This window comes from Oryctolagus cuniculus, chromosome 19 (genome assembly GCF_051225735.1).
Source record: "Oryctolagus cuniculus isolate XC-2025 breed Fujian yellow rabbit chromosome 19, ASM5122573v1, whole genome shotgun sequence".
NCBI classification, from domain to species: Eukaryota; Metazoa; Chordata; class Mammalia; order Lagomorpha; family Leporidae; genus Oryctolagus; species Oryctolagus cuniculus.
In genome coordinates this window covers 62,199,265-62,227,177 of record NC_142885.1, presented here as the reverse complement: position 1 = coordinate 62,227,177, position 27,913 = coordinate 62,199,265, and the positions used below count along the sequence as shown (strand labels likewise).

Below are 27,913 nucleotides of genomic sequence, written 5' to 3'. Positions count from 1 at the left end.
ACCTTCAGTCCAAGAGTTTTTTTTTTTTTTTTTTTTTTTTTTTGACAGGCAGAGTGGACAGTGAGAGAGACAGAGAGACAGGTCTTCCTTTGCTGTTGGTTCACCCTCCAATGGCCGCCCCAGCCGGTGCACCCTGCTGATCTGAAGCTAGGAGCCAGGTGCTTCTCCTGGTCTCCCATGGGGTGCAGGGCCCAAGCACTTGGGCCATCCTCCACTGCACTCCCGGGCCATAGCAGAGAGCTGGCCTGGAAGAGGGGCAACCGGGACAGAATCCGGCGCCCCGACTGGGCTAGAACCCGGTGTGCCGGCGTTGCAAGGCGGAGGATTAGTCTATTGAGCTATGGCACCAGCCCAGTCCAAGAGCTTTTACAAAGCTTCATCTCCACCCCTCCTTCAGAAGTCAGTGGGTGGGGCTAAAAACTCCCAACACTCCAAGCATTTGGTCTTAGTGATTTCCAGCCCACCATGAGGCTTGCCAGGGCTCCTGCCCTACATAATCGCATCAGCATAAACTCTGGTGTGATCCAAAAGGGCTGACTGTGAGTAAGGAAAGACATTCCTAACACTGAGGACACTTCAGGCGTTTTACAAGCTCTGTGACTGGAGATGTAAGTGGAGTCGGATGGATCAGAGGTCCTTGCCGCCATGCAAGAATTTCAGAATCTGAGACCGAGAGTAGCAGTAAGCTTGCTGGCTGACTTTAGTGAAGAGAGTACACCCGCCATGCCAGCTGGGCCTCTCAGCACAGAACTGAGGGCGCCACCTGCAATCAGAATGGAGTCTGTAGAGGTATGGGATACTGCTGGGTGGAGGGCATTCTGGGTGAGGAATTCGTGAATTTCACCTTGGACTGTAATCGGTGCAGAGCGTGGGGAAGATTCCAAGCTGCCGCCGTGGAGGGCTGGCACCCACTTAAGAAAGTTATCAGACACCAGCAAGATTTCTGATGGGCAGCTGCTGCTCTGTTTCCATGCTTCTTCCTGCCTGCTACGGCACAGAATTCCCGTTTTTGTTCGTTCACACCCATGGGCTACTTTCCTACCTAACGGAGACAGGGACAAAGACCAGACGTATTTCACACAATACCACACACAAACCAGATGCGTACATCACCCCACCCGGGAACGCTACAAAGGTGCAAGGCGCCACAGGAAGGGATGACACGGGGCTTCATGCCAAACCCAACGAGGCAGGTGAGTGACATTCTGCCGGAGGTTAGAGGTAGGCAGTGACACCAGGTTTTCTAGGAGGGGGATTCAGACACGACGACTCTGTACAACAAACAGCAAACTCACCATAACAGTAAGACACAATTGTGGACGCGGGGAAAAAACATCCCCACATCAACCAAACACAAGAGCTCTCATTCTTACATTCTCTCATGGTCCCTACACACAGCCGTATTCGGACACAACAGTAGCACAGCGCGTGGACTCTTTCACACAGGGCCTTTTTCACTTCAAATACTATCACTAGTATTTCCCCACACTTCCAGTCTTTTTTATTTATTTATTTTTTTTAAGATTTATTCATTTGAAAGAGAGAGAGAGAAAGAGAGAGATATCTTCCATTCACTGGGTCACTCCCCAAATGGCTGCAATGGCCAGAGTTGGTCCAAACTGAAGGCAGGAGCTTTATCCAGGTCTCCCATGTGGGTGCAGGTGCCCAAGAACTTAGGCCATCCTCTGCTGCTTTCCCAGGCACACTGGCAGGGAGCTAGATTACAACTTGGGCAGCAGGGAATTGAACCGGCGCCCACACTTCCAATCTTTTTTTTTTTTTTTTTTAAGATTTATTTATTTGAAAGTCAGAGTTATACAGAGAGAGGAGAGGCAGAGAGAGAGAGAGAGAGAGGTCTTCCATCCGCTGCTTCACTCCCCAATTGGCCGCAATGGCTGGAGCCGATCCTGGCCGATCTGAAGCCAGGAGCCAGGAGCTTCTTCTGGGTCTCCCATGGGGGTGCAGGGGCCTGAGGACTTGGGCCATCTTCTACTGCCCTCCCAGGCCATAGCAGAGAGCTGGATCTGAACCTGGTCTCGAACCGACGCCCATATGGGATGCTGGCGCTTCAGGCCAGGGTATTAACCCGCTGCACCACAGCACCAGCCCCTACACTTCCAATCTTTAAAAATAACATTTTAGTTGTGAGAGCTGAGCTGTTTGCTGAACTACTTGAACGTGGGTGGACTGATGCCTCCACTGTTTCACTGCTATAAATAATGCTACAAAAGCATCCTCCTCCAAAGAGCTCCGGGTCTCTGCTGAGTTGAGGGATCATGTGTTGAGAGGTAATGAAGTGGGGGTGTAGGGTATTAATCTTTATTCCAGGTCCTTGTCATGCACAAGAGAAGCATTCTAGGTGCTGCCATATAAAAGGTAAAATTTAAAGATGATAAAGTGAGCACACACAATCTATAAACACACACACGAGCAAGGGTTGCCCCACATACAGAGAGAACCATCACGAGTGGGCCTAGAAGGGGGTGTGGGAGGCAAAGCAGAGACCACCGCAGCGGCTCCTTTAGCTGTGGTCTCCTGCTGAAGAGAGAGCCCCCCTCCACCCCCCCAGTTCTCGGCCAGAACAGAACTGCACATGGGGCGGGGGTTTGTGACTTCCAGCTCAGTGATGCCAAAGTAGCTGCCTGCCTATCCCATGTCAGCAGTGTGGTAGCAGGACTGTGGGGCTGGGTCCACAGAAGTGGTCTGCAGTCCTGGCTTCATTTCCTAGGAGGGCCTGGTCCTCTGTTCAGTGTTTTCCATTGTCAGCAAGTCTCAGATGACATTAAAAAAAATAAAAGAGAGAGAAAAAGGCGGTGGGCATCTGGCTCAGTGGGTAGAACTGCACCTGGGATGCCCACACTGGAATGGCTATTAAATGTCTGCACGTGAGTACTGAGCTGTGATGTGAAACCAGCTGAGGTGCCAGGCTTTCAACCCTGGGGCTGGCGCCGTGGTACAGCGGCTTAAGTGGCGCCCACACCTGCCTGCATCCCAGGCGAACCACATGGAAGTACCAGTCCAGTCCCAGCTGCCCCACTTCCAATCCAGCTCCCAGAGAACGCACCTGGGAAACAGCATACGATGGCCCACCTGCTTGGGCCTCTGCCACCCACATGGGAGACCAGGTCGTTGTTCCCGCTTCCGGTGCCATTTGGGGAGGGAGCCAGCAGATGGAAGACAGCTTTCTCTCAGTCCCTCCCTCTCTTTCTGTCACTCTGCCTTCCAAATAAATCTTCAAAGAACAAAAAAAGTTACCCTGTGACTTACATAAAAATTAGTCCCCCACCTCGCCGGGTGCCCATTCTCTCCGTGACCCGATCCTGTAAGGTTGCTGTGAGCGTGCAGCACGCGGGTCACACGCAGCAGCCCCCCACCCCGCACATGCGGACGAACCCAGCAGCCCCCTAACCAGCCGGGAAGGGAGAGGCCTGAGATCCCGAGCCGGACGGAAAACCTGGGTCCTCGGGCGGGCCTGGGCCGCCCTCTCCCTGGGGTGGCGGCCTCGCGGCTCCTTCCGGAATACCTGTCCTGGGGGGTCCTCTGGGGCCGGCGCCCTCTCAGCACCCAGCCTTCCGCTTCCAAGCAGCCGCCTCTTCACAGGGGTCCTGAGGCCCTGCGGCCGCGCTCTGGCCATTACTTTTTGGGGTACGACCCTCCAGCTCCTACCCGTCCCGGAACGACGTCGCCTCATTACTCGAGGTTCCGTCTCCTTGCGCCACGAAGAGGGGGAGCGCGAGGAGCCTACTTCCCCACCCGGGGTCTCCCCGCGAGGCGCCGCGACCCCACCGCAGCACTCGCGGCCCGGGCCGGCGCCCGTGTTTACGTTCCGGGGCGGGGGGCGGGGCCTCGGCGCCGACGGCGCTCTGCTTCCGGGGCGGGGCTGCGGGGCTGCGGGGCGGGGCGCGCTGTCTCCCGGCCTGTCTGGAGCTCGGTGGCTGCAGAGGCGGCGGCGGCGGCGGCGGCGGCGGCGGCGGCGCAGGCACCGGCCCCGGGAGCGGCATCATGAGCGGTGAGTGGCGGTCCCGCCGCCGTCACCCGCCCCAGCCGCCCCGACCCCCGCCGCTCCAGCCGGACGCTCCGGCCCCCGTGTCCCGCTCGCTCGCAGTCCCCCGCCCCTTCGCTCCCGGCTTCTTGACCCCCGGCCATCAGCGCGCCGGGTCCTGGCCCCTGCCGCCCGCAGTTCTCTGACCTCCGGAGGCCGGGAGCTCCTGGTCCCCTGACTCCTGTCCGTCAGTGACAGCCAGCTCTCGGACCCCTGCTCCCCAGTCCCGCCCAGTCCTCCGATCCCCGTGCTCGGTGACCCCGGGTTCCGAGCCCCCCGAGGTCTCAGACCCTCCCTACAACCGGATCGTTGGGTCCCGGCTCCAGGTGCCGGGCCCCAACCCCCAGGCAATCCCCTGATGCAGCCCCTGTCCCCGTCACTGCGGTCTCCTCAGACATTCCGCGGTTGCCCACCCCGGGACCCCCATGTCCCTGCAGCTCCCCAGACCCCTCACTCCTCCGGCGCCCTCGCCTTCCCTCGGGTGCCCTCCGCCTCTGTCCCCCGTGCTGTGCTGCACCCCTCACCAGCTGCCCTCTCTGTGCCTGGCTTTTACTTTGGGGTTTTCCTTTGCTCCTCCAGCCCCTTCCCATGCTTGTCCTGAACTCGGCGGCGGCGGCGGCGGCGGCGGTGGTGGTGGTGGTGGTGGTGGGGTCTCTCTCTCGTCCTGTCCGAGGCTGAGCCCCTCTGGGCACCGCTGCCCTGCCCTTCCCAGCCCAAACTTCTCCCCACTCGCGGGCGAGGGGCTGGCTTGCCAGAGGGGGGTGTGGGCCGCGTTTCCTTGGGCTCCGGGTTCCTGAAGTTGGGCCCCCTGCCCTGGGCTGCGTGCTCACCGTGCTTCCCCCGCTGCGAGCAAGCTGGTGTTTTGCTGCTAAGTCATTCCTGGGTGCTGTGTGTGGAGACGGGAGTGACTCAGGGATGCCTCTGTGGGATGTGGGCTTATGAGGAGGACCCGCCTACCCTCGTGCTGCCTGGGTTCCCCTCGCTGAGCAGGGGTTTCTCGAGGCCCAGCCTCCAGTGTCCCTGGCCCTCGCCTCTACCCAGTCATCTCTGGGGGGACCCACAGGAGGAGAGGCGCAAGGGATGCTGCTCTTTGCTTTTAACTTCCAGCTATTTTTTTTTTTTTTTTTCCAAATGTGCCTTTGGTCTCTGCTGTGAAATCGGTGTTCCTAGTGGGAGGTTCTCTGGGCAGTGGTCCACCTTTTGTGGCCGAGGCAAGTTGGGGGAGACCCGATTCAGGTTTCTGATCTGGAACACGAGTGATATGGAGATGGAGAGGGCATGAACTGGCTTCCCCGAGGGTGAAGCCCGGTGACAGTGCAGGCCGGGAGCCAGTCACCAAGGGTTCAGATCCTGGCTCTGTCCCGTGAAGCTGTGTGATGTGGAGTCGGTTGCTTGCCATGCTGGAAGTCCCGGCACGGTGGGCATGTAACCTCGTGACGGTGTGGTAGGTTTGCGGGACTGAATCAGCTAAAGTGGTCTCGGAACTCAGGGCTGTTTTCTGTAAGGACTGTGTGTGGTGGAATTGGGTTGTTTCTGGGCTCCGGTCTGGGACAAGGACTGGGACTCCGTGCTTTGCGGGTCTTTTCTTTTTAATGTGACCTAGGGGTCCCTGCCACAAACTCAGTTCTGGACCCCTCTGGTTTCTGCCTTCATTGTGAAGATGAAATCGACAAGCCAGGAAAAGCTGATCAGTGTATCTTTCAAGGGGGGACTTAGTATTGGTGTTTGGGAAGTTTTCAAATGTAATCTGCAAACACATGAGGTCTAAAGCCAAACAAATGATAGTCACCAACAAATGGCTTTTGAGGAAAAAGCTTCTAGGATGAAAGCCTTCGGGAGACATTGTAGTTAAGGCAGAACAAGTGGTCTGAGGGCATTTTTAAATGGTTTCTAGAGACTGTAGTCGGAAGTGGGTCATATTGATAATTGGCACAGGTGAGATAATGTGACATGGAAATAGTTCCTCTTTTTTTCTGCCCTTTTTTATTGTGGCAGAAAATTTTGAACATCGCACAAGTGGAGGGAGTGCTATGATTCGCCCTCCTCACTGTGGCAGGCTTGGACAGTGACCATCTCATGACCATTTGGTCCACGTCCCTGCCTGCTTCCTGCCACTCTTTTCAGCTTATGTTGTAGCAACTCCCAAACATAGCATCATTTCACCCGTAAATGTCTTACTATATTTCTCTTAATTTCAGGGACTGGGGCCTGCATTGTGGAGTAGTGGGTAAGGCTGCTGCCTTTGATGCTGTTCCTGGCTGCTCCACTTCCCACTCAGCTCTCTGCTAATGCACGTGGGAAGGCAGCAGGGGGTGGCTCCTGCTCCCACAGAGTGCAGTGGGAGACCCAGACAAAACTTCTGGCTCCTGGCTTCGGACCAGCCCACCTTCAGCCATTGCGACCATTTGGGGAGTGAACCAGTACATGGAAGCTCGCTCTCTTTGTAACTCTGCCTTTAAAATAAATAAATAAATCTTTAAAAAAATACAGAGACTCCTTAAAAAAAATCTCAGTTCTATTATTAGTGCTGTAAGAAATTGGCAATAATGCCTTAAAAACACCAAATATCCAATCAATGTTCAAATTTCTATGATTGTCTTAGGATTTTATTGCAGAGTATTCTTTAAACTGTGGATCTCAGTAAAGTTTGAACACTGCAAATTGCTTTGTCTTTTGATTTTTTTAAAAGATTTATATTTATTGTTTGAAAAGCAGACCTACATATATAGAGGGAGAGGTAGAGAGATCTTCCATCTGCTGGTTCACTCCGTGAATGGCTGCCACTACGGGCCGGGCCAAAGCCAGAAGGCAGGAACTCTGTTAGGGAAAGAGTTGCAGATTGGTGCCTCCTCACGCGGGGCACCATAAATGTTAGCAAAAGAGGCACAGAATAGAGGAGGCAGTGCACAAATCCACAGCCAGACCGAATTTCTTCAGAGAAAATAAATTCGCAGAGGGGGGTGACCAACTGCGGGTGTACACATGATGGAACCCATGGCAGAAGGCCCCGACCCCCAGGGGCCGGGCTCTTTTTATATTTTAGGAGGGCTAGGGTAGGGGGCAGCAGGCAGGGGGGAATTCTTGGAACTGGGCGGGGCCTTGGGAACATGGGAAAGAATGCAGGGTGGGTGTGAAGGCCATAGACTGTGAGACCCAACTGAGATTCAAGGGCAAAGAATACATTCCAGTGTTTATCTGTCTTTTGGACAGTGAATGCAAATGGCTGAGGCTTATGTCTTTGTTCCATCAAACTCCATCCTGGTTTCCATCTGGGTTGCCAGGGCCAAAGCACTTGGGCCATCTTCTGCTGCTTTTCCAGGCATATTAGCTGGGAGCTGGATTGATAGTGGAAAGGCTGGGACTTGAACCCACGTTCATATGGGATGACTGCGTTGCAGGCTGTGGCCCAATCCACTGTGCCACAACCCTGGCTCCTGATTTATCTTTTTAATTTTTTAAGTCCCTCCCTTGCTTCCTTATTTTTCAGCATTTTTTTTTTATTTTTCAGTGTATTCACAGTATTGCAAACATCACATGCGTCAGTTTTTTTTTTTTTTTTTTTTTTTGACAGGCAGAGTGGACAGAGAGAGAGAGAGAGAGAGAAAGGTCTTCCTTTGCCGTTGGTTCACCCTCCAATGGTCACTGCGGCCTGCGCTCTGCAGCCAGCGCACCGCGCCTATCCGAAGGCAGGAGCCAGGGACTTATCCTGGTCTCCCATGGGGTGCAGGGCCCAAGCACTTGGGCCATCCTCCACTGCACTCCCGGGCCACAGCAGAGAGCTGGACTGGAAGAGGGGCAACTGGGACAGAATCCGGTGCCCCGACCGGGACTAGAACCCGGTGTACCGGTGCTGCAAGGTGGAGGATTAGCCTAGTGAGCCGCGGCACCAGCCACAAGCATCAGTTTTAGACTAATCATAATCAGTGACCCGAGAAAGAAACCTGGTCCCCAGTAGCAGTCATCCTTTGTCTACCTTCTCCTCCGCCCCTGGCCACCACTAATTTGCTGTCTGTCTGGGTGGATTTGCCGGTTGTGGACACTTCTTACAAATGTAAGTTCTTGGGGGCCGGTGCTGTGGCACAGCGGGTTAATGCCCTGGCCTGAAGCGCCAGCATCCCATATGGGCGCCGGTTCAAGACCTGGCTGCTCCACTTCCAATTCATCTCTCTGCTATGGACTGGGAAAGCAGTAGAAGATGGCCCAAGTCCTTGGGCCCCTGCACCCACATGGGAGACCCAGAGGAAGCTCCTGGCTCCTGGCTTCGGATCGGCACAGCTCTGGCCGTTGCAGCCAACTGGGGAGTGAACCAGCGGATGGAAGACCCCTCCCTCTCTCTCTTTCTCTCTCTGCCTCTCCTCTCTCTGTATAAATCTGACTTTCAAATAAATAAATCATTCCTTTAAAAAAAATGTGAGTTCTTCACGTGGCTTTTCTCAGTATGCTGTGCTTGAGGTTCGACCAGGTTGTAACATGTATCTGTGCTGAATTCCTTTTAATGGACAAATAATATTCTGTTGAATGGATGCTGCACGTTCCGTGTATGCATTTGTCAACATGGTGGGCGCTTGGGTTGTTTCTGCTTTTTGGCTGTTAGGAATAATGTGAATGTTCACCTACAGGATTTTGTGTAGGCATATGTTTTACTTCTCTTGATTACAGATCTAAGAGTGGAATTGTTGGAGCATAAGGTGGCTCTGTTTAACCATTGGTGGAGTGGGCGCGGCATTTTACATTCCCACCAGCAGTATTTATTTATTTATTTTTTGACAGACAGAGTGGACAGTGAGAGAGAGAGACAGAGAGAAAGGTCTTCCTTTGCCGTTGGTTCACCCTCCAATGGCTGCTGCGGCCTGCACGCTGTGGCCGGCGCACCGTGCTGATCTGATGACAGGAGACAGGTACTTATCTTGGTCTCCCATAGGGTGCAGGGCCCAAGCACTTGGGCCATCCTCCACTGCACTCCCAGGCCACAGCAGAGAGCAGAGAGCTGGCCTGGAAGAGGGGCAACCAGGACAGAATCCGGTGCCCCGACCGGGACTAGAACCCGGGGTGCCGGCGCCGCAAGGCGGAGGATTAGCCTATTGAGCCACGGCGCCGGCCCGGGCTCTGGTTTCTTTACATCCTCAGCAACACACTTTGGTGGTAGGCATTCTAGGGGCGTGAAGCAGTATCTCTCTGTGGTTTTGATTTGTGTTTATAGCGATAGATAGGTAGAGATCTTCTGTCTGCTGGTTCACTCCCCAAATGCCTGCACAGCTGGGTCTTGGCTAGGCCAAAGCCAGGAGCCAGGAATTCCATCTGGATCTCCATGTGGGTGGCAGGGGCCCAAGTTCCTGAACCATCGTCTCCCGCCTCTCAGACACATTAGTGGGGAATCGGATTGGAAGCGGAGGAGCTGGGACTTGAACCCAAGCTGTGAATATGGGATGTGGGCGTCCCAAGAGGCAGCTGAACCCACTACACCACGATGTCCATTCTTTCACGTGTTTTGGATCCTTTAGCTTCTTTGGGGGAAAAATGTCTACTCACATCTTTTGTGTAGTTTCTCATTGGTTGCTTGTCTTTTTACTGTGATGCTACAAGAATCCTATATGATTTCTGGATGTAAGTCCTTTATCAGGTACATTTATAAAACTTTCATCCAATTCTCTGTTATGTTTTTCCACTTTCTTAACATTGCACAAAAGCACGAGATCCTTTCTTTTTTTATTTTATTTTTTGACAGGCAGAGTAGACAGTGAGAGAGAGAGAGAGACAGAGAGAAAGGTCTTCCTTTGCCGTTGGTTCACCCTCCAATGGCCGCTGCGGCTGGCGCTCTGCAGCCAGCACACCGCGCCTATCCGAAGCAGGAGCCAGGTGCTTCTCCTGGTCTCCCATGGGGTGCAGGGCCCAAGCACCTGGGCCATCCTCCACTGCACTCCCTGGCCACAGCAGAGAGCTGGCCTGGAAGAGGGGCAACCGGGACAGAATCTGGCGCCCCGACCGGGACTAGAACCCGGTGTGCCGGCGCCGCAAGGCGGAGGATTAGCCTAGTGAGCCGCGGCGCCGGCCCCGAGATCCTTTCTTAAACTACAGATTCCCCTTTCATCTCTCTCCTTTCCCTTTGCATTCTTTTTGTTGTTGTTGCTAGAGGAAACACAGATAGTTATCCTTAGGATCCTTTGTAGGATTTTGCTGATTGCATTTTAGGGGTGTGCCTTAACATGTTTCTCAGTCTCTTGTGTGTCCTGTAAATTGTCAATTAGAGTCTACTGTATTTTTGAGTTGAAAATGTTTGAGTCAGACTTCAGATGGGTTCAAGGTTGAATACATTAATTACACACAACCAGGAAGTGGAATGGCTCTAGGTGATGCATACACAAGATAAATGGGTGTCATGAGCCTGAAACAAGTAGGATGACCAAATAGGGAAGTGGAGACACATAATGTAGCGTGCTCACATGATGGAAAACATGGCAGTATCTCAATATTACACTCTGTAGAAAAAGGAGAGTGCAGAATTATACCTAAATGTGTCCCTTGCTGCACACGAAAGCACGTACACAAGGACCAGCGTTTGTGGATTCGGATGTGTGCGTGGAAGTAAACAAATTGTCAGGAAGAAAGATGCCAGCCACACCCATGTGGGAGGTTGTCCCAGGGTGGTAGTGGTCACAGTGGTTTTCTTTGAAAAATCGAGCAGGTAGAAACATTTGGTCCCCAGCTTCTTCAGACTAAGGAATTCTGATTTCCAGATCGTGCTTGTGTTACTGGAAGAGTCGAACCTGTAGGGCCAGAGACTGCTTGTTACCCTCAAGCATTGTCCTTTGTGGGGCTTCACCCTCGAAGGTCCCTGATGCCCCTTTCAGGAGCCCTGCTATAGTTAGGAAGACACTGGAATCCCTGTTTCTAGGGCGTAGAAAACCGAGCCCAGAGAAGTAGAAGAATTTGTGTGCAACAGATGGGTTCTGTGGGCCTGGTGGATCAGAGTTTTAGGCTAAGTGGGCGATTTGTTTGTTTTGGCAGCTTTTTTGTATTTTCCTGGGTTGTTGAAGGTCCTGGTTTTCTCCTTGGCATTGTCTGGCCTGAACTGGGATTCAAGAATCAGCTGAAAAGAGTGAATGGAAAAAGAATATTTGTGGTTTTTCATTCAAAGCAGAAAAGTGATATTATCAACATGTTTTTTCCTCATGAAGGCACTGGCTTGATCTTTCATGGCCGAATGTCAGAAGTAAGGGTCTGAGGGTCCGGCACTGTGGTTTAGCTGTAAAGTCGACACCTGCGGTGCTGGCATCCCATATGGGCCCTGGTGCAAGTCCTGGACGCTCCTCTTCCTATCCAGCTCTCTGCTATGGCCTGAGAAAGCAGCAGAAGATGGCCCAAGTTCTTGGGCCCCTGTACCTATGGTGGGGACCCGGAGAAAGCTCCTGGCTCCTGGCTTCAGATTGGCCCAGCTCCAGCCATTGGAGTGAACCAGCAGATGGAAGCCTTTCTCTCTCTTTTCCTCTCTCTGTGTCTCTACTTCTCAAATACATAAATACATACATAAATACATCTTTTAAAAAAAAGAGTAAGGGTTCTGGGGCTGGCATCATAGTGCTGGTTAAGTACTGCTTATGACGCCGGCATCCACTTTGGAGCGTTGGTTCCTATCTGCTTCCTACCCAGCTTCCTGTTAATGTGCACCCTGAGAGGCAGCGGGCGGGGGTGGTGGTGAGGGAGGTGGGCTCAAGTCCTTGGGTCCCTGCCACCCATGTGGGAGACCTGGATAGAATTCCTGGCTCCTGGCACCGGCCTCACTGTTGCAGCCGTGACTGGATGATATCTATCTGTCTTTCCCTGTCTCTCTGTTGCTCTGCCTTAGTAATAAATAAATAAATAAATAAATAAATAAATCCTTTATTTTTTATTTTAAACTAAGAATCCACCGTCAGCAAACCTGTGACCACTTCCTCTGTGAGCAAGTTGCAAGGGGCTCCGTCCTGCTGAGGTTGGCTCCTGCTTCTTGGTTGCATGGCTCTCTCAGTCTTCTTAAAATTTGGAACTGAAAGTCAAGATTTTTGGAGCATCTGTTAGTTCTGCCACTGTGCACGTACTGCAGATAAAGCACCTTCCTGCTGCTACTGCCTTCCCCTGACACAGGCTGTGTGCTCTCCGTGGCAGGGACACCTCCCCCAAGGGGTCGGAAGTTGCTTCTCGGGAGACAGAAATGTCCTTTTCTGTATAAAGCACGGACGCGTGGCCTGTAGAAACAGATGCATGTCACATCTGTGCTGCTAGCACTTCAAGGTTGGGATGGCTGAAGATTGAGGAACACTGAGACAGACTGAAGTAATTTTTTTTAAAGATTTATTTATTTATTTGAAGGTCAGAGTTACACAAAGAGAGAAGGAGAGGCAGAGAGAGAGAAAAAGAGGGAGAGAGAGGTCTTCCATCCGCTGGTTCACTCCCCAATTGGCCACAACAGCCAGAGCTGTGCTGATCCAAAGCCAGGAGCCAGCAGCTTCTTCCGGGTCTCCCATGAGGATGCAGAAGCCCAAGTACTTGGGGCATCTTCTGTTGCCTTCCCAGGCCATAGCTGAGAGCTAGATTGGAAATGGAACAGGTGGGACTTGCATGGGTGCCCACATAGGATGCCCCATCTACTACGCCACAGTGCTGGCCCCAACCAAAGTAGCTTTATCATTATCATATAAATGTGTATTTTGCTTTCATCCTAAATGATAATGTCACCTGATGACATTGCAGGTGTCCTGCTGCTGCCTTCTGTGGGCTGCACCTCTGTCATTTGGCATGGAGCACAGTTTGAGCTATGGGCTGCATTTGCATCAACTTAGCTTATCTTTCTCCCCATCTCCTTTTTTGAATTCCCCTTGTAAGTAATGATACAGTGAATATTTTTTTGCAAGGGAGTTTTATGTCTTTGGGGTGACTTTCCAAAAGTAGCTTTAGCATCAAAGTGTTAATTATTCCTGATTGCTTCCCCCGCAAAAGTGATTGTAGTGGTTTATTTATTTCTAGTTCTAGATTTATTGATTTATTTGAAAGGCAGAGTTGAAATGGGAGAGGTGGGGTCTAATTATTCCAGGTTCTTGCACCTTCTGCTCAGAGAAGCATTTAAGCATAGACAAGTACATGGTGCACAGAGAGTTTATTTAAAAGGTGAGAAAGCGAACACGCACACGCATGGGTGTGGTTGAGGAGTGGAGTGGGCCAGAGTGAGAAACAAGTGTGGGAAGGGAAGCAGAGGGCAGCTCAGTATCTCCTTTAGCCTTCGTCTCTGAGTACTTCTCAGCACCTCCTTTGATGAGGGTCTGTGGATACCCCCATAAAATTCCACATGTAGTAAATATACGTATTTACATGGTGATGAAACATTCCCAGGTCCTGATGAAAATAGGGCATCCCTGGAAGGGGGAGTTCAGATGAACAAATAGGATAGAATTACATGGGGCCAAGGGTTTGTGGTTTGTGATCTCCAGTTCAGCTAGGTACCTTATCTTGTATCAGTGACAGAAGTGGAATGTGGGAAGGAGACAGAGAGAGAACAAGAGAGAGAGAGAGAGAGAGAGAGAGAGAGAGAGAGAGAAGAATCAAGATCGAGAGCTTCCATGTGCTGATTTATTCCACAAATGCCCACAATAGCCAGGGCTTGGCCAGGCTGGAGCCGGGAACTGCAGTGGGTCTCCCCTGTGGGTAGCCGGGACCCAGGTTCTTGGGCAGTTATCCATTGCCTCCCAGGTGCCTTGTCAGGAAGCTGGATCCAAAGCCTGGAGGAGCTGGTACTCAAACCAGGCTCTTTGATATGGATGTATACATCCCAAACCACAGCCCGATTGCTGGGCTACAATGCCTGCTCATTTTTTACTGATTTCTTTTGCTGCCAGTAAGAATGAGGGCTGCAGAGGCAGCAGGGACTGGCCAGAATTTCTGGTTCATCATTTGGAAAACCTTTTTTGGACTCTGTTTTGGCGTCTCCTCTGTCATTCAGCAAGGGGCTATTACTGTTAGTGGAGATGACTGGAATATAGGTTCTTGTCTTCCTGCAAGAAAAAATTCAGGCCTGAGACAGAGTAGTGGGAAGCAAGGTAGCAAGGTTTAATGGAGCAAGGCATCTGTCAGAATGGATGGGACCCCCTGCATACAGAATCAGTGTCAGTTACCAAAAGCTGGGTCCCTGTCTCTGGTGTCGATCAAAATAAGGAGGACAGGGTTTTGGGGTGAAGGAAAGATGAGAGCATTGCAGACTGCTGCTCTGTGGGATGAGGGTGTTTGTGGGCTTATGAAAGAGTTATAAGGAAGAGGTGCTGGCGTGGCAAAATCACAAAAGAGCTGCAGGTCTCTAGTGTCAGGTGCCACGGCTTATCACTAGATAGATGGCATGCATCCTTTTCTGTCTCCTCATGTGGTCCTTGAGGTCCACAGGTGGTGAGACCAGGTTCTCTGGCTCTGGAAAAGAACCTGAGGTAAAGAACAAGCCAATCATCTGTGCCTTTGGACATGGTTCAGTGGGAAGCCAGCAGTCCAGCCTTGAAGCATCAGCTTCCCAGCTTTGCATTTCATGAGTGCAAATTGTCTGCTTCTGTTAGTTGACACCCGGTTACATGCCCAGTCATTCAGGCTGGGGTAAGCAAGGTTACATAGTAAGTGAGGGTACATAGCTCGACGGAGAGAATAAACCTGAGTGGGCAGGCAGCCGTCTCAGTGGAGGGCTGGGAGCTGAGAGCTGTGCACTTGAGAGGCCTGGTGGGCGTCTCGGGAAGGGACTAAGAGTGCAGTGTGTCTGCAGCCTGGGGCACCTGAGGGAATGGGGTCCGGGTCTTCTGACCATTTCTCCTTCCCCTCACCCTCTTCTCTTGGACAGGGTGTTTGCTGGGTGTGAAATAGGTAATATTCCGCCCAAGGTCTTATTGACCAGTGTTACCATATTGGGTGGTCCACTTGGCGCTGGGCAGAGAGGATTCTCCTAGGGATGCGTTCCTTTGCAGGGAAGGCTGGGACCACCTATACAGTTACCGAGGTATGGGCAGGACTTGGTAGTGTCTAGTACTAGGCTGCTTCCCAGGTGTATTTCCAAGACTGCTAGACGCTGCTACATTTCTTTCTGCAGGTGCTTTGTCTTCCTTAGGCGCCTCTTACACGCATGGGCTCATTTCTGTCTTACACCTAACATTCCCTTTGGTGTCTTGGAGCAGATTGAGTGGACATAGCCGAGGCAGTTTTGCTGGAGTAATGGTAGATATGTTAGCCAGGTCTCTTTTCAATTGCATGTGGCAGGTGATCAGACTGATTCAACAACATGGAGTTTGTCATATCCTCTAATGGTCTGAGCCAAGGCCTAACAGAGGCAGAGGACTCCCTGGAAAGGTGAGAACTGGTGGCTGCTGAGGCCGGAGGAGCTGTGAGGGAGCATGTTTCTGTGGAGAGGGAGCAGCTGGAAGCTTCCAGCAGGGAGTGAGGACCCTGTCCCTTGTCCTGACTTTGCTGTTGGTTCAGGAGCCCTCAGAGGCCTGGGGGTAGTGCTTCCTCTACCCACCCCAGAGCACCTGCCTCTGGGGAGGGAACAGTTCCCGCTCCCATTCTATTTTTCTTTTCTCTCATCTGCCTGTTTTCTCTCCCAACTTGAAAAAAAAAATCAAAAAGCCAAAATGACATTAAAGACTGTTTTGAAAACTTAGAATGTGCCTATAAATACACCTTGTAGCACATTAAATATTTAGATTTTTAGGAATTCTACTTGTCTTTGTTCAAAGTATATGTCTGCATTTTACACAGTTGCATGAGCCTGCCTTTGACTTGGTTGTTTCCACTTAAGGTATAGTATTTATCCATATTCCTTCTCTTCACAATGATGATAAAAAGTAGCCTAACATTCTGCCAAACTGATGTAAGGCAGTTATTTAACCTTCCTGCTATTGTAGCAGAAAAGGGTAAATTCCGGTTCTGATGTTCTAGGGCAAGCCTGATGAAGGTTTGTGTGAAGGGCTACATAGTAACTGTTTTCTGCTTTGTGGGTCATCTGGCCTCTGCTCCAGAGCCTCATCTTTGTTGTTGTAGTGGGAAAGCAGCCACAGGCAATAGGTAAATGAAGGGAGGTGGATGAGTTCCAATAAAACTTTATTTAGAAAGACAGGCAGCAGCTGGATTTGCCTTAGGGACTGGCTTAATGCCTGACTGCTATTCCAGGACACGCATGGTGCTCACCATGCGTGTTCAAGGCGTGTTCAAGGCGGCTGTGGGTTGCAGTAGAGGAAGCTTCTGATGCAGACATCCCTGGATTTAAACTCCCTCTGAGGGTAGCTGGACCACTTATCGGATGGAACAGAAATCTAAGCAGATAATGAGTGTGTAGTACCTTACTCAGTGCCTGGAGGGTAGAGGAATCGGTGAAATAGCTGTTGCTTCCTTATCTTGTCATTTCCTCCAAGTGTTCTTGGCTTAATTTCCAAAGTGTCAGAAAGGCATCTTGATATTTTGTAGCTTTTGCTTTTCAAAACTTACCATACCTGTAAATTGCTACCAGTGAAAATACCTGATACAGCTTTATCAGCCCTGGAGTACTTAATGCTAAATGTTTCTTGGTTACTTTAGTAGTGAAGTAGTGGTGACAGGTGATGCTTATTAGTATATAATTTGCATCTCTAATCATGAGGGAAGATACCCTTTCTCTTCAAGATATTTGCACACTGCCATTTTAGTTTTTTTTTTCTCTCTATAGCAGGAATTAGCCACTTGTTTTGTAAATAAAGTTTTATTGGAACAAAGCCACACTCATTCATTTACTATTGTCTGTGGCTGCTTTCACAGCACAGTGGCAGAACTGCGTAACTGTGAGGGAAACTGAATGGCCTGCAGTGCCCAAGATACTTAACTGTTTTGCTCTTTACAGAAAATGTTGCTGACCCCTGCTCTGCAGCCAGTTGTCGTCCCCATTCTTTGCTTCTTTGTGCATCTGCTGTTGCCTTGGTCTCTGATCTTAGACATCACAGAGCCCGTCTGCCTCCAGCAGAGCACGCCGCTTCCCACTGTATAGTGCTGGACGTTCTGTCCCCTCCTCGTGGCCCCGCTGTATCACTTGGCCCTGCAGTGCGGGGAGGCAGTGCCCTGGATTTGGGGAAGAGTGAGCAGTCAACCCACTGCCTCATTGTGCTCAGTCTGCTTAAAGCGCCACTTGGAGGCCCACAGAAGTGTGTCCCACAGGAGGCTTGATTGAATCGTTGCCCTGCTCTTGTGAGTGGCGCTCAGGAATGCCAGCTCAGCAAGGCAGGCTGCAGCCCATCACCTTCTGGCTTATGCTTTCCCAACATCCTAGCCCTGTGTGCGCCTGCGGGACTCTCGGTAGTAAGGAGGTAATAGTTGAGCCATTCATCTGCAGGTTGGTTTTCTTTGATGGCACTTTGCAGAGGGAGCCCACTCTCTGTATGCAAGTTGAGCCATTGGGACCGGTGCTGTGGTGTAGCAGGTAAAACCAGCCAGCATCCCATATGAACACCTGTTCAAGTCCCTGCTGCTCCACTTCCGATCCAACTCTCTGATATGGCCTAGGAAAGCAGTAGAAGATGGCCCAAGTCCTTGGGCCCCTGCACCCGCGTGGGAAGACCTGGAGGAAGCTCCTGGCTCCTGGCTTCTGATCAGTGCAGCTCTGGCTGTTGCAGCCAATTGGGGAGTGAACCGGCGGATGGAAGACCTCTCTCTCTCTGCCTCTCCTTCTCTCTGTGTCTAACTTTGACTTTTAAATAAAGTAATCTTTAAAAAAAAAAAAAGTTGAGCCATCCGGTGGGGTGGGTTAGCTTGGTGCTGTTGAGTTTGGAAGGATAAGCTGGGGAGCAGAGTGTTGGGTTTGTCAGCTGTTCCTTGGGCAAACAGATCAATGTCTCTGAGCCCCAGTTTCTTCATCTGCTACAAGTGGGCTGGGAGCGTCCACCTTGAAGGTACATGTGAAGGTCAAATGTGTACCTCAGGATAGCAAATTGGTGGCTGACCTGGCCCCCACATGTGTGGTGCTTGCATGCAGAGCTGGCCGGAAAGCCCTAGACAGAGTATAAGTAGGCACCAGTGTGGGTTTTTAGCCTCTTTTGTAAAACTAGCTGATGGGGCAGTTGCTAGTGCTATGTGAGGTTCCCGCGGCAGGAGCCGAGTAGCTGCCTTCCCTGCAGGGCACCTGCCCAGCCCACAACCTCCACCTGACCTTGTTTTCTGCTTCCCTGCCCACCGATCTCATTTCCATTCTCCCCGGACCCGGTAGGCCCCGGAGGGTCCAGTCTTGTTTGTGTCCCTGGCAAATGTTGGGCAGCCCTCCTCCTTCACGTCTGCTTTCTTCCCGTTTCTGATTTTGGGATGTCGTGAATTTTCATCAGTGGGGTACAAATGAATGAGCAGCAGCAACAACACGAGACTCGTCACTGAGCCAGTAACGCCAGGCAGCCCCTGTGGCTGCACGTGTACCAGTGACAAGTGATGCACCTGTCCTCTGCAAGGCCGTGTGTGGGATTGTGGTTAGGGGCTGAGGGAACATGGGACCGTGGTTAGGAAGCGGGCCTCGTCTGCAGCCTGCTGGGAACTTGGACTTACAGCTCTCTAACTGCAGGGTGGCTGTAGTGTCTGGAAACACAGACAGTACTGTTTTAATTTTTAACCCCCCTCTGCCTCCGCTGCTGCTAGGGCAATGGTCCGTTAAATCCATCCCCAGGCCTGTGGTTTAATGCATTGTCTGTGGCTGCTTTCCCACTGCAGTGGCCAGGTTGTGGAGTTCCCGCCTCCAATTCTGACTCTCTGGCTGTCTGCAAACCTTGCTGTTTCTAGGGTATGCTACAGGTGCCGGTGTGTACAGTGGAAATCAGAAGCACAAGCCGTCTGTCTGTGACAGGCCCCTGCAGCTTGGTAGACAAGTCTTGCAGGCACGTTGAATGAACCGCATAATAGCACTGTGTATCCTGTAACAGCAATAAGTCCTTTACCGTATATTCATCTGTGCTTCTACATGTGCTGGCCACTGTGTGGATAATTCAGTGCAGGGTGAAGGAGAGCAGAGCAAAAGGCCCAGAGCCGGAACAGCAGTGGGGTAGGGGTGGCTCCCGCAGGGCCTGGTAGGTCTTGTGAAGAAAGAGCCGTGCTGGCCGGGACTGCAGAGCTACGGGGTCTGACTGGAGGGGCATGTGGGAGCAAGGCATGGTGTTTATTACATTTGTGGCACATATGACGTCCATACAGCTGCTGGGATTGTAGAGACAAGAAGGAAAAGTTGATGATGTGGGAGAAAGAGGGACAATTGCTGGAGCCAGTTCTTGAGCATCTGAGAGGCGCTGGGATTCAGAGCGCAAGTGGAGGTTCAGCTGTTTGGCTTCTCAGAGCCTCAGTTTCATCATCTGTGAAATGGGACAGTCAGACCTACTTCGTGCCTGCAGTACGGCTGACATTTTGACTGAGGCAGTTTTTGGTTCTGTTTAGGTGGCACCCTGTGTACTGCGGGATGGTCTAGTAGTGTGTCCAGCCTCTCTACCTGTAGATACTGGTAGCCAGCCTCCCACTTATGATAACCAGAAACTTCCGTGGCTATTGCTCAGTGTCCCCGGGGTGTGTGTGTGTGTGTGTGTGTGTGATCTGAGAATTGCTTGTCTACACCCACTCCAGGGAGGGGCTCCTTATGAGTAAACCTCTTTGGACCCCCTTTACCCGAGTGTGTGTGCCATCTTCTATTAGGACCTCCTAGGATCACACAGGCACGCTTCTCTCAGTCTAATGAAAAATCTGGAGGTGATTAGGGATGGTTTTCCTGTTATTCCATGTGCGCCTGGGTGCCTTCTGGAGCTGTCTCTTCCTTCCCTTGGGGGAATCCTACTGCACCTGCTCCTTTGTCTGGAAATGTTCCCTTGGCCAGAGCCTACCTGTCGTAATCTTTCTTGCAATGAGGGGACCGTCACGTGACCTAGAATTAACCATTGATTGAAAATGAGCAGTTCAGTGACAGGCAGTGCGCGGGCACTGCTGTGTAGTCACCACCTCTGTCTTGTCCCAGAGGAAGCCCCGGATGCACCTTATCTACGCACACCCCAGGCAGTCACTCCTGTGTGTTCTGTCTCTGAAAATTTACCTTCATGGTCCTTCCCATGTTTGAAAGCACAGCTCAAGTTCTTGTTTTTGCAGGATGGCAGGGTGCTGTGGTGGGGAAGAACACGTGCCTAACAGTCAGGGAGCCCGGGGGCTCTGCCTCTGCACTGTGACCGTCTGCTGACTTCCTGGCATACAGTAGGCACCCAGGCACCAGAGCTTTCTTTTTTTTTCTTTCTCATACCTGTTTAGTGCATTGCAAGGCTCTCACAGTCAGCCTTAGATCAGAGAAATGCCTGGCTGGCCTTTGCCTTTGCCTCTGCCGCTGCATGGAGAAGCAGTGAGATCGCACTGTTGAAACATGTGGCTGGGGCCCTCTGTGGAATGAGCCCCATATTTTTAAAATTTAAATTTTATTTATTTATTTATTTATTTTTACCACTTTCTTCTACTTGACAGAGTGACAAAGAGAGATAGACATAGAGAGACAGAGACAGATCTTCTGTCTACTGGTTCACTCTCTAAATGCCCACAATAGCCAGGGCTGGGCCAGACAAAAGCCAGGAGCCCAGAAATCCATCCAGGTTTCTCACGTGGGTAGCAGAGACTGAAGTACTTGGACCATCTGCTGCGTCCCAGGATGCATCAGCAGGAAGCTGGCTCAGGAAACGAGCATCCGGGACTCTAAGTGGTCCTCGATAGGGGGTGGGGATGTGGGGGTCCCCAGCGGCAGCTTAGCTTAACCTGAAGTGTCACAGCTCTGTCCCAGGACCCGTGTTTTCCTGGACCCAGGGTAACGAAAGGAAGATATGGAGTGCCTGTCTGCGTCTCACTTGGCCCCCTCCGCACATGCCAGGGACTCTCTCACCTTTTCACCCGCATGACAGCGACTTGAGGGCTCAGGTTGGGTGGCTTTACCTGAGCTTTGGAGAGAAGGCACCTAGTTGAGGGGACTTTTAGGGGCCAGATGTCTAGGATGCCAACAAAATAGTAATGGTAGCTAATACGTATTAGAGTGCTTAGAATGTACTAGACACTGGTCTAGGTGCATCATGTGCAACCACACGGTCATTCCAGGGCTCTCGGAGGGCGGCTGTCTGATGAGGAGCCTAGGCAGAGAGGTTAAGGAATTTCTTCCCGATCCTACGGCTGGTGGGGGATTTGAACCACATCCCTCAGATCCCTAACTTCTCTTTTCTCTCTAGGATGTTAGTATATAACTCGAGTGGGGCATCCTGGCAGAAACCTAGAGTTTTGTGATAAAAGTTAACGTAGGTCTCAGGGATCTTAAACATGAAATTAAACATTAGATCTTGAGATTGCTAAACATTAACGATCAAGGGGATGCACCTGACCCAGAGGGTGGATTTTTGTTTTTTTCCACCTGCACTGGTGATTCCTGAGTTACAGTTAGGGGATGACTGGGTTTCTCAGACAGGTTTGGGGATCCCTGGAGGGATCCCGTGGGCACCTTTACATTTTCTAGTTTCATTCTGATGGTGAAACACAAGAAATGAAAAAGAATCCTGGTTTCTGCTGTGGGCTTGGGCCTCTCCTGGAGAAAGGAGGAAGCTGGAAGGCTGGGCTTTGGTTACTTGATTGTCCCCAAGAAGTGGCTCCTGAACATGCAGAGGGCTGTGAGGGCAGATTTGCTGCAGAGGTTGAGGGTGGGCAGGGTTTAACTTTGGCCGAGCCAGGAGCCAGTGGACTCAGAATCGACCACTTCTACGGATCTATCCTTAGGAAAGGCCTTTTCGTTACTGAGCCTCAGTCCTCTCTGTTGGATGGAACTTTTCCTTCTTTGCAAGGATTGAAGTAAATCAGTCACCTAATGACTTAGCCTGCAGTTGGGGCTTAGTAACCAGGCGGCTGCCCCTTGCTTCTGTCGGGTGGCCACATGCTTGAAGCTGGAGGACTCTTCTGCTTCCTGGTGTGGGTGCTGCTTTCTCTCGGCCTCATTGGGGAGAGAAGAGAACATTGATTGGCTTGCCACAGAGTCCTCACGTTTGCGGACTGCAGACTGAAGAGGGCATGATCTCTTGTAGAAACCAATGCCCCAGAAGGGAAGTAATTGTTCCCGTCACGTGGCCAGCAGGGGGCTGGGCTTGGGTGAGAACTCAGGCCTTTTGACTTCCCACTCGGTGCTTCTCCCCCAACTCCTCAGTGCCGGGGGCCTCTCTGGGTGTCTCCTGCATTTGACAAGTGGTCCTGAGGCCACCTGTGCTCCCTGTGTCCTATCTCTTAAGCGCTGTTCAGGGCTCAGGTGGCCACGGGTGCTCTTTCTGTGGTCAAGATTGTCTCTCGAGGTTGCTTGTCAGCTGCCGGGAGAGTGCAGCGAGGGAGGGTGAGCTCCTGGGCTGAGACCTGCCGAACCTCGGGCTGTTTTCATATCGAGCCCAGGCTCTTTCCCCATCACGAAGTAAAGGAGAGGAGGCTGCCGACATTTCTTGTAGAACAAACTGTAGAGCAAAGTCCTACAGAAAATATGAAGGAACGCTGTATGCATCAGGCGGGGCGGGTGCTAACTCATTGCTGTCCAAGTGTGGTCAGGAGCCCGGAGCCCCAGCAGCACCTGGGAGCTTGTGGGTACAGACCCGCAGACCCCACCCTCAATCTTTTGAGTCAGAATCTACCTTTTAGGAGATCCCCAGGAGATCTGCATACGCACGAGAGTTTGAGAAGCACTGCATTAAAAAATTATCAGTGGTGAGATGGTGGAGATTTTAATGTTCTTTGTACATTTCCCCCTGATTTTGTTGTTGCCTTTTTTTTTTTTTTAATATGAATTCCCTTTATGATGTCAAAAAAAAAAAATAGCAAAGGCATTTCCAGAAGGGGAAACCTTGTTAGGCTTCTGGCTGGCACTGCCCAAGGACAAGTGGAGCCGGTGAGTTTCGTACTTGGATAAAGGATTCCTTCTCTGTTCTGATGTCAGAGAGGGAAGAGCAGAGGCTTAACCTGCTGCTAAGCAAAGAGCAGGGGTCATGGACGGACACAGGTGTCAGGAGAGGTGCTGGCAGCCGCGGGCGGATGGGGTCTGTAACCTTCCTGGAGAACAATTCAGGATGGCCTCAGGTCTGGTGGGAACGGTGTGTATCCTATCTGTGATAGAGACCTCTTCCAGAAAAAAGCAATAACAGCGGGGCTGGCACTGTGACACAGCGGGTTAAAGCCCCATACTGCAGTGCTGGCATCCCATATGGGTGCCGGTTCGAGTCCCAGATGCTCTACTTCCGATCCAGCTCTCTGCTGTGGCCTGGGAAAGCAGTAGAAGATGGCCCAAGTCCTTGGGCCCCTGCACCTGAGTGGGAGACCTGGAGGAAGCTCCTGGCTCCTGGCTTCAGATTGGCCCAGCTCCGGGTGTTGCAGTCATCTGGGGAGTGAAGCAGCGGATGGAAGACCTCCCCCCCCCCCTCTCTGCATCTGCCTCTTTGTAACTCTGCCTTTCAAATAAGTAAAAAAATCTCTCTAAAAACAAAACAAAACAAAAAAAAAAAAACACCAATAAGGGCAGTGTTTGTGGAGCTAGTTGTTCTGCTGCGTGTCCTGAAGTATCTGTGTGCTGGTGTTACTGCTAGGCCTGGAGTAGGGCAGGAGGCTTGATATGGTGGCCATAACATTAATGGGCTCTCTGGGGACATGGTCTCACGTCAGGACAAGTTCAAATTAGGCCTAATGGGTCAAGCCACCACCATGTGCCGATTGCACATGGGCTCCAGTTCATGTCCTGGCTGCTCCGGTTCCCATCCAGCTTCCTGCTAGTGCACCTAGGAAGGCAAAAGAAGGTAGCCCAAGAAGTTGGGCCCCTGACACCCATTTGGGAGACCTAGATAAAAGCTCTGGGCTCCTGGCTCTGGCCTGGCCCAGTGCTGGCTGTCGCCACCACCTGGGGGGTGAACCAGCTGAAAGAAGATCTCTGTCTGTCTGTCTGTCTATAGCTCTTTCAAAATAAATAAACTAGAAAACACAGCAAAGCACAGATTAGGACAGAGCTAACTCTTTTATCGTGGCCCACAAGACCCTGTGTGACTGGCCCACATCTGCCTGTCTTATCTTTCCCCTCTTGTTGCTTGCATGCTTTCTTTCTTTCTTTTTTTTTTTTTTTTAAAGATTTATTTATGTATTTGAAAATCAGAGTTATACAGAGAGAGGAGAGGCAGAGAGAGAGAGAGGTCTTCCATCCAACGGTTCACTCTCCAATTGGCTTCAATGGCCAGAGCTGCACTGATCCGAAGCCAGGAACCAGGAGCTTCTTCCAGGTCTCCCACATGAGTGCAGGGGCCCAAGGTCTTGGGCCATCTTCTCCTGCTTTCCCAGGCCATAACAGAGAGCTGGATCAGAAGAGGAGCAGCCAGGACTAGAACTGGCGCCCTTATGGGATGCTAGTGCTTCAGGCCAGGGCGTTAACCTGCTGCACCACAGAGCTGGCCCTTCTCTCTTGTTGCTTTCTACAAAAGTGACAGCAGACCTCTTTCCAGTCACTGAAAACCAGAAGCCAAGCTTGAGGCCTCTGGGCCTGTCTCCAGCTGCCTGCTCTGCTGGGAGGCTGGCCTTCCCTGTCTTGCATCGCTGCTCAGATGTCCCCCATGCAGAGGCCCTGGTGGCTGGCCTGGTTAGGGCAGACCTCTTGCCCCCCGCCCGCCCGCATCCGCTATTTTGTTTTTCTTCCTAGTGTGACCCTCTAACATCATCTCATTTGTTAGCTTTCTTACAAATTACTTGTTTCTTCCTGTTAGAATTTTAGCTCCATGAGGAGTCGGCTCTTTTATGCCACTTCACCCCCGTGTCCCCAGCACTCAGAACACTGCCTGGCACGCGGTACAAGTTAAGTAATGTGTGGATCAGAGCTCAGAATTCTCGATGACTGCGAGTTGAGTTTCCCAACACCTGGCGTGGGGTGTTGTTGGCCTGTGGAGTGGGTGAGGAGGTTAAGGCTCAGCCTAGCACCTGGCGTGCAGGTGATGCCCGACACGCAGGGGCGGTTGTCAGCCCCCTGGCTCAGGCGTGCTGTGGAGGACATGCAGGACTCAGAACTCATCTCCCTGACAGTGAATGCCTGCGGCTCCTCCCTGGTGCCGCTCGCAGGAGCTGCTGAGGGGAAAGGGAGAAGAAGAGGCAGAGGAAGAGGGAGGGAGCGGTCAGGTCTCCCAGCTGCTTCTTTGCTCCCCAAATGTCTGCCACAGCCAGGGCTGGGCCAGGCTGACGTTAGGAGCCTGGAACTTTATGTTGATCTCCTACGTGGATGACAGGGGCCCAGCACTTGAGTCATTATCTGCTGCCCCCTAGGACACATTGGTAGGAAGCTGGATCAGAAGTGGAGGTGGTAGGGGCTGTGTTGTGGCCCAGGGGGTTGGACTGCCACCTACAGTGCCAGCATCCCATATAAGCGCTGGTTCATGTCCCAGGAGCTTTGCTTCTGATACAGCTCCCTGCTAATGCACCTGGGAAAGCTGCGGAGGACAGCCTGAATACTTGGGCCCCTATACCCACAGGAGAGACTGAATGGAGTTTCTGACTCCTGGCTTCTGCCTGGCCCAGCACTGCCCATTGCTGTCATTTGGGGAGTGAACCAGCAGACGGAAGATCTCTGTCTCTCTGTCTCTCTCTCTCTCTAACTCTGCTTTTCAAATAAATAATAACTAATAAATCTTTTTTTTTTTTTGACAGGAAGAGTTAGACAGTGAGAGAGAGAGAGAGAAAGGTCTTCCTTCCGTTGGTTTACCCTCAAATGGCCGCTATGGCCGGTGTGCTGCGCTGATCCGAAGCCAGGAGCCAGGTGCTTCCTCCTGGTCTCCCATGCAGGTGCAGGGCCCAAGCACTTGGGCCATCCTCCACTGCACTCCGGGCCACAGCAGAGAGCTGGCCTGGAAGAGGGGCAACTGGGACAGAATCCGGCGCCCCAACTGGGATTAGAACCTGGTGTGCCGGCGCCGCAGGCGGATGATTAGCCAAGTAAGCTGTGGCACCAGCCATCTTTTTTCTTTTTTTTAAAGAAGCAGAGGTAGGACTTAAACTGGCACTGTGATTTGGGATGCAGATGTTCCAAGTGGTAGCTTAACCTGTTGCGCCACTTTGTCCACCCTGAGCTTCTACTCTTGTACCTTTTGAATGTGAGTGTCTTTGAAATGACTGTGCCCCGTGCCTGGTGTGTCACCATCCACAGCCACGTCTGTTTGCTGGAGTCTCTGGGCCTCTTTTGGAGCCCCAGTCATAGCTCTGCCGAGTGTGCGCCTGGCGCTGCGACTTGCCTTTGCCGCAGTTCATTGCATGTCCTGTGTCAGTTAGGAATGCTTCTGGCTGCAGGTGACAGCCCACAGTGGTTTGTGCAATGGGTGGTTTGTTTTGTGGCAGTTAGTCTGTTTCTAGTATTGGTTTAGTGACTGTGATTTCAGGGCTGCCCTCCCTGTGCCTGTCTTGGCCTTTTCCTCAGGCACACAGCTTCACCGTGGCAGGATGCTGCTCTGGCCGAACCCACCGCACTATGACTATGGTACAAAGGATGGAGGAAGGGATGGTCCCCCTTCATGTCTTCTGTTTTTATCAAAGAGGCAAAACTTTCCCAGATGCCTCCCAGTGTACTTCTGCTTACTTCTCCTTGGCCTTCTTCTTCTTCTTTTTTAAAAGATTTATTTGAAAGACAGAGTTACAGAGAGAGGGAGAGGGAGAGAGAGAGAGAGAGAGAGAGAGGTCTTCCATCCAGTGGTTTACTCCCCAAATAGCCACAATGGCTGGAGCAGAGCTGATCCAAAGCCAGGAGCTCCTTCTGAGTCTTCCCTCATGGGTGCAGGGGCCCAAGGACTTTGAGGCATCCTCTGCTGCTTTCCCAGGTGCTTTAGCTGAGAGCTGGATAGGAAGTGGAGCAGCCGAGACTTGAACTGGCGCCTGTTTGGGATGCCATTGCTGCAGGCAGGGGCTTTAACCTGCTGCGCCACAGCCCTGGTCCCCTCCTTGGTCTTCTTAAGACTTCTTTTTTTTTTTTTTTAATTAATTAATTAATTTATTTATTTTGGACAGGCAGAGCGGACAGTGAGAAAGAGAGACAGAGAGAAAGGTCTTCCTTTGCCGTTGGTTCACCCTCCAATGGCCGCTGCGGCCGGTGTGCTGCGGCCGGCACACCGCGCTGATCTGATGGCAGGAGCCAGGTACTTCTCCTGGTCTCCCATGGGGTGCAGGGCCCAAGCACTTGGGCCATCCTCCACTGCACTCCCGGGCCACAGCAGAGAGCTGGCCTGGAAGAGAGGCAACCGGGACAGAATCCGGCGCCCCGACCAGGACTAGAACCCGGTGTCCGGCACCACAAGGTGGAGGATTAGCTAAGGCAGAGAACGGGGTGAGTAGGTTTTTCAGTGTGTGGTGATGAAGGTGGCCAGGGAAAGGTATATTGGAGTTGTTGGTGAGCTCATGTAGCAAGTGGTGTGTGCCAGACTAGAAAACTTGGTGGGCACCTCTGGACCATTTTTCTCCCTAGGGGATATTTGGTGGTATCTGGAGACATTTTTTTTTTTAAGATTTTATTTATTTATTTGAGAGGTAGAGTGACAGCGAGAGGGAGAGACAGAGAGAAAGGTCTTCCTTCCGTTGGCTCACTCCCCAAATGGCTGCAATGGCCAGAGCTGCGCTGATCCGAAGCCAGGAGCCAGGTGTTTTTTTCCAGCCTCCCACGTGGGTGCAGGGGCTCAGGCTCTTGGGCCATTTTCTACTGCTTTCCCAGGCCACAGCAGAAAGCTGGATTGGAAGAGGAGCAGCTAGGACTAGAACTGGCACCCATATGGGATGCCGGCGCCCCAGGCAGAGGATTAACCTACTTCGCCACAGCGCCGGCCCCTGGAGACATTTTTGTTACAT

At 51.8% G+C, this 27,913-nt stretch overlaps 1 protein-coding gene and 1 long non-coding RNA gene across 11 annotated transcripts in view; one reads left to right on the top strand and one right to left on the bottom strand.

The window, feature by feature from the left end:
* Positions 1 to 3,845, bottom strand: part of LOC103348554 (uncharacterized) — a 62,093-nt gene extending 58,248 nt beyond the window's left edge. For 3 of the 5 annotated variants that reach the window (XR_011384798.2, XR_016226218.1, XR_011384797.2), the window contains exon 1: positions 3,524 to 3,845. This is a non-coding gene — a long non-coding RNA (uncharacterized LOC103348554). The remainder of the gene's footprint in view (positions 1 to 3,523) is intronic. The other 2 variants (XR_516905.5, XR_016226219.1) reach the window with 1 other exon arrangement.
* Positions 3,846 to 3,887: 42 nt separating this feature from the next.
* SNX29 (sorting nexin 29) overlaps positions 3,888 to 27,913 on the top strand; it is a 473,360-nt gene continuing 449,334 nt past the window's right edge. For 4 of the 6 annotated variants that reach the window (XM_008257737.5, XM_051847819.3, XM_089321667.1 and 1 more), the window contains exon 1: positions 3,888 to 4,009. In XM_008257737.5, the coding sequence (XP_008255959.2) occupies positions 4,003 to 4,009 (7 nt within the window). In that variant the 5' untranslated portion in view covers positions 3,888 to 4,002. The remainder of the gene's footprint in view (positions 4,010 to 27,913) is intronic. The other 2 variants (XM_089321668.1, XM_089321670.1) reach the window with 2 other exon arrangements.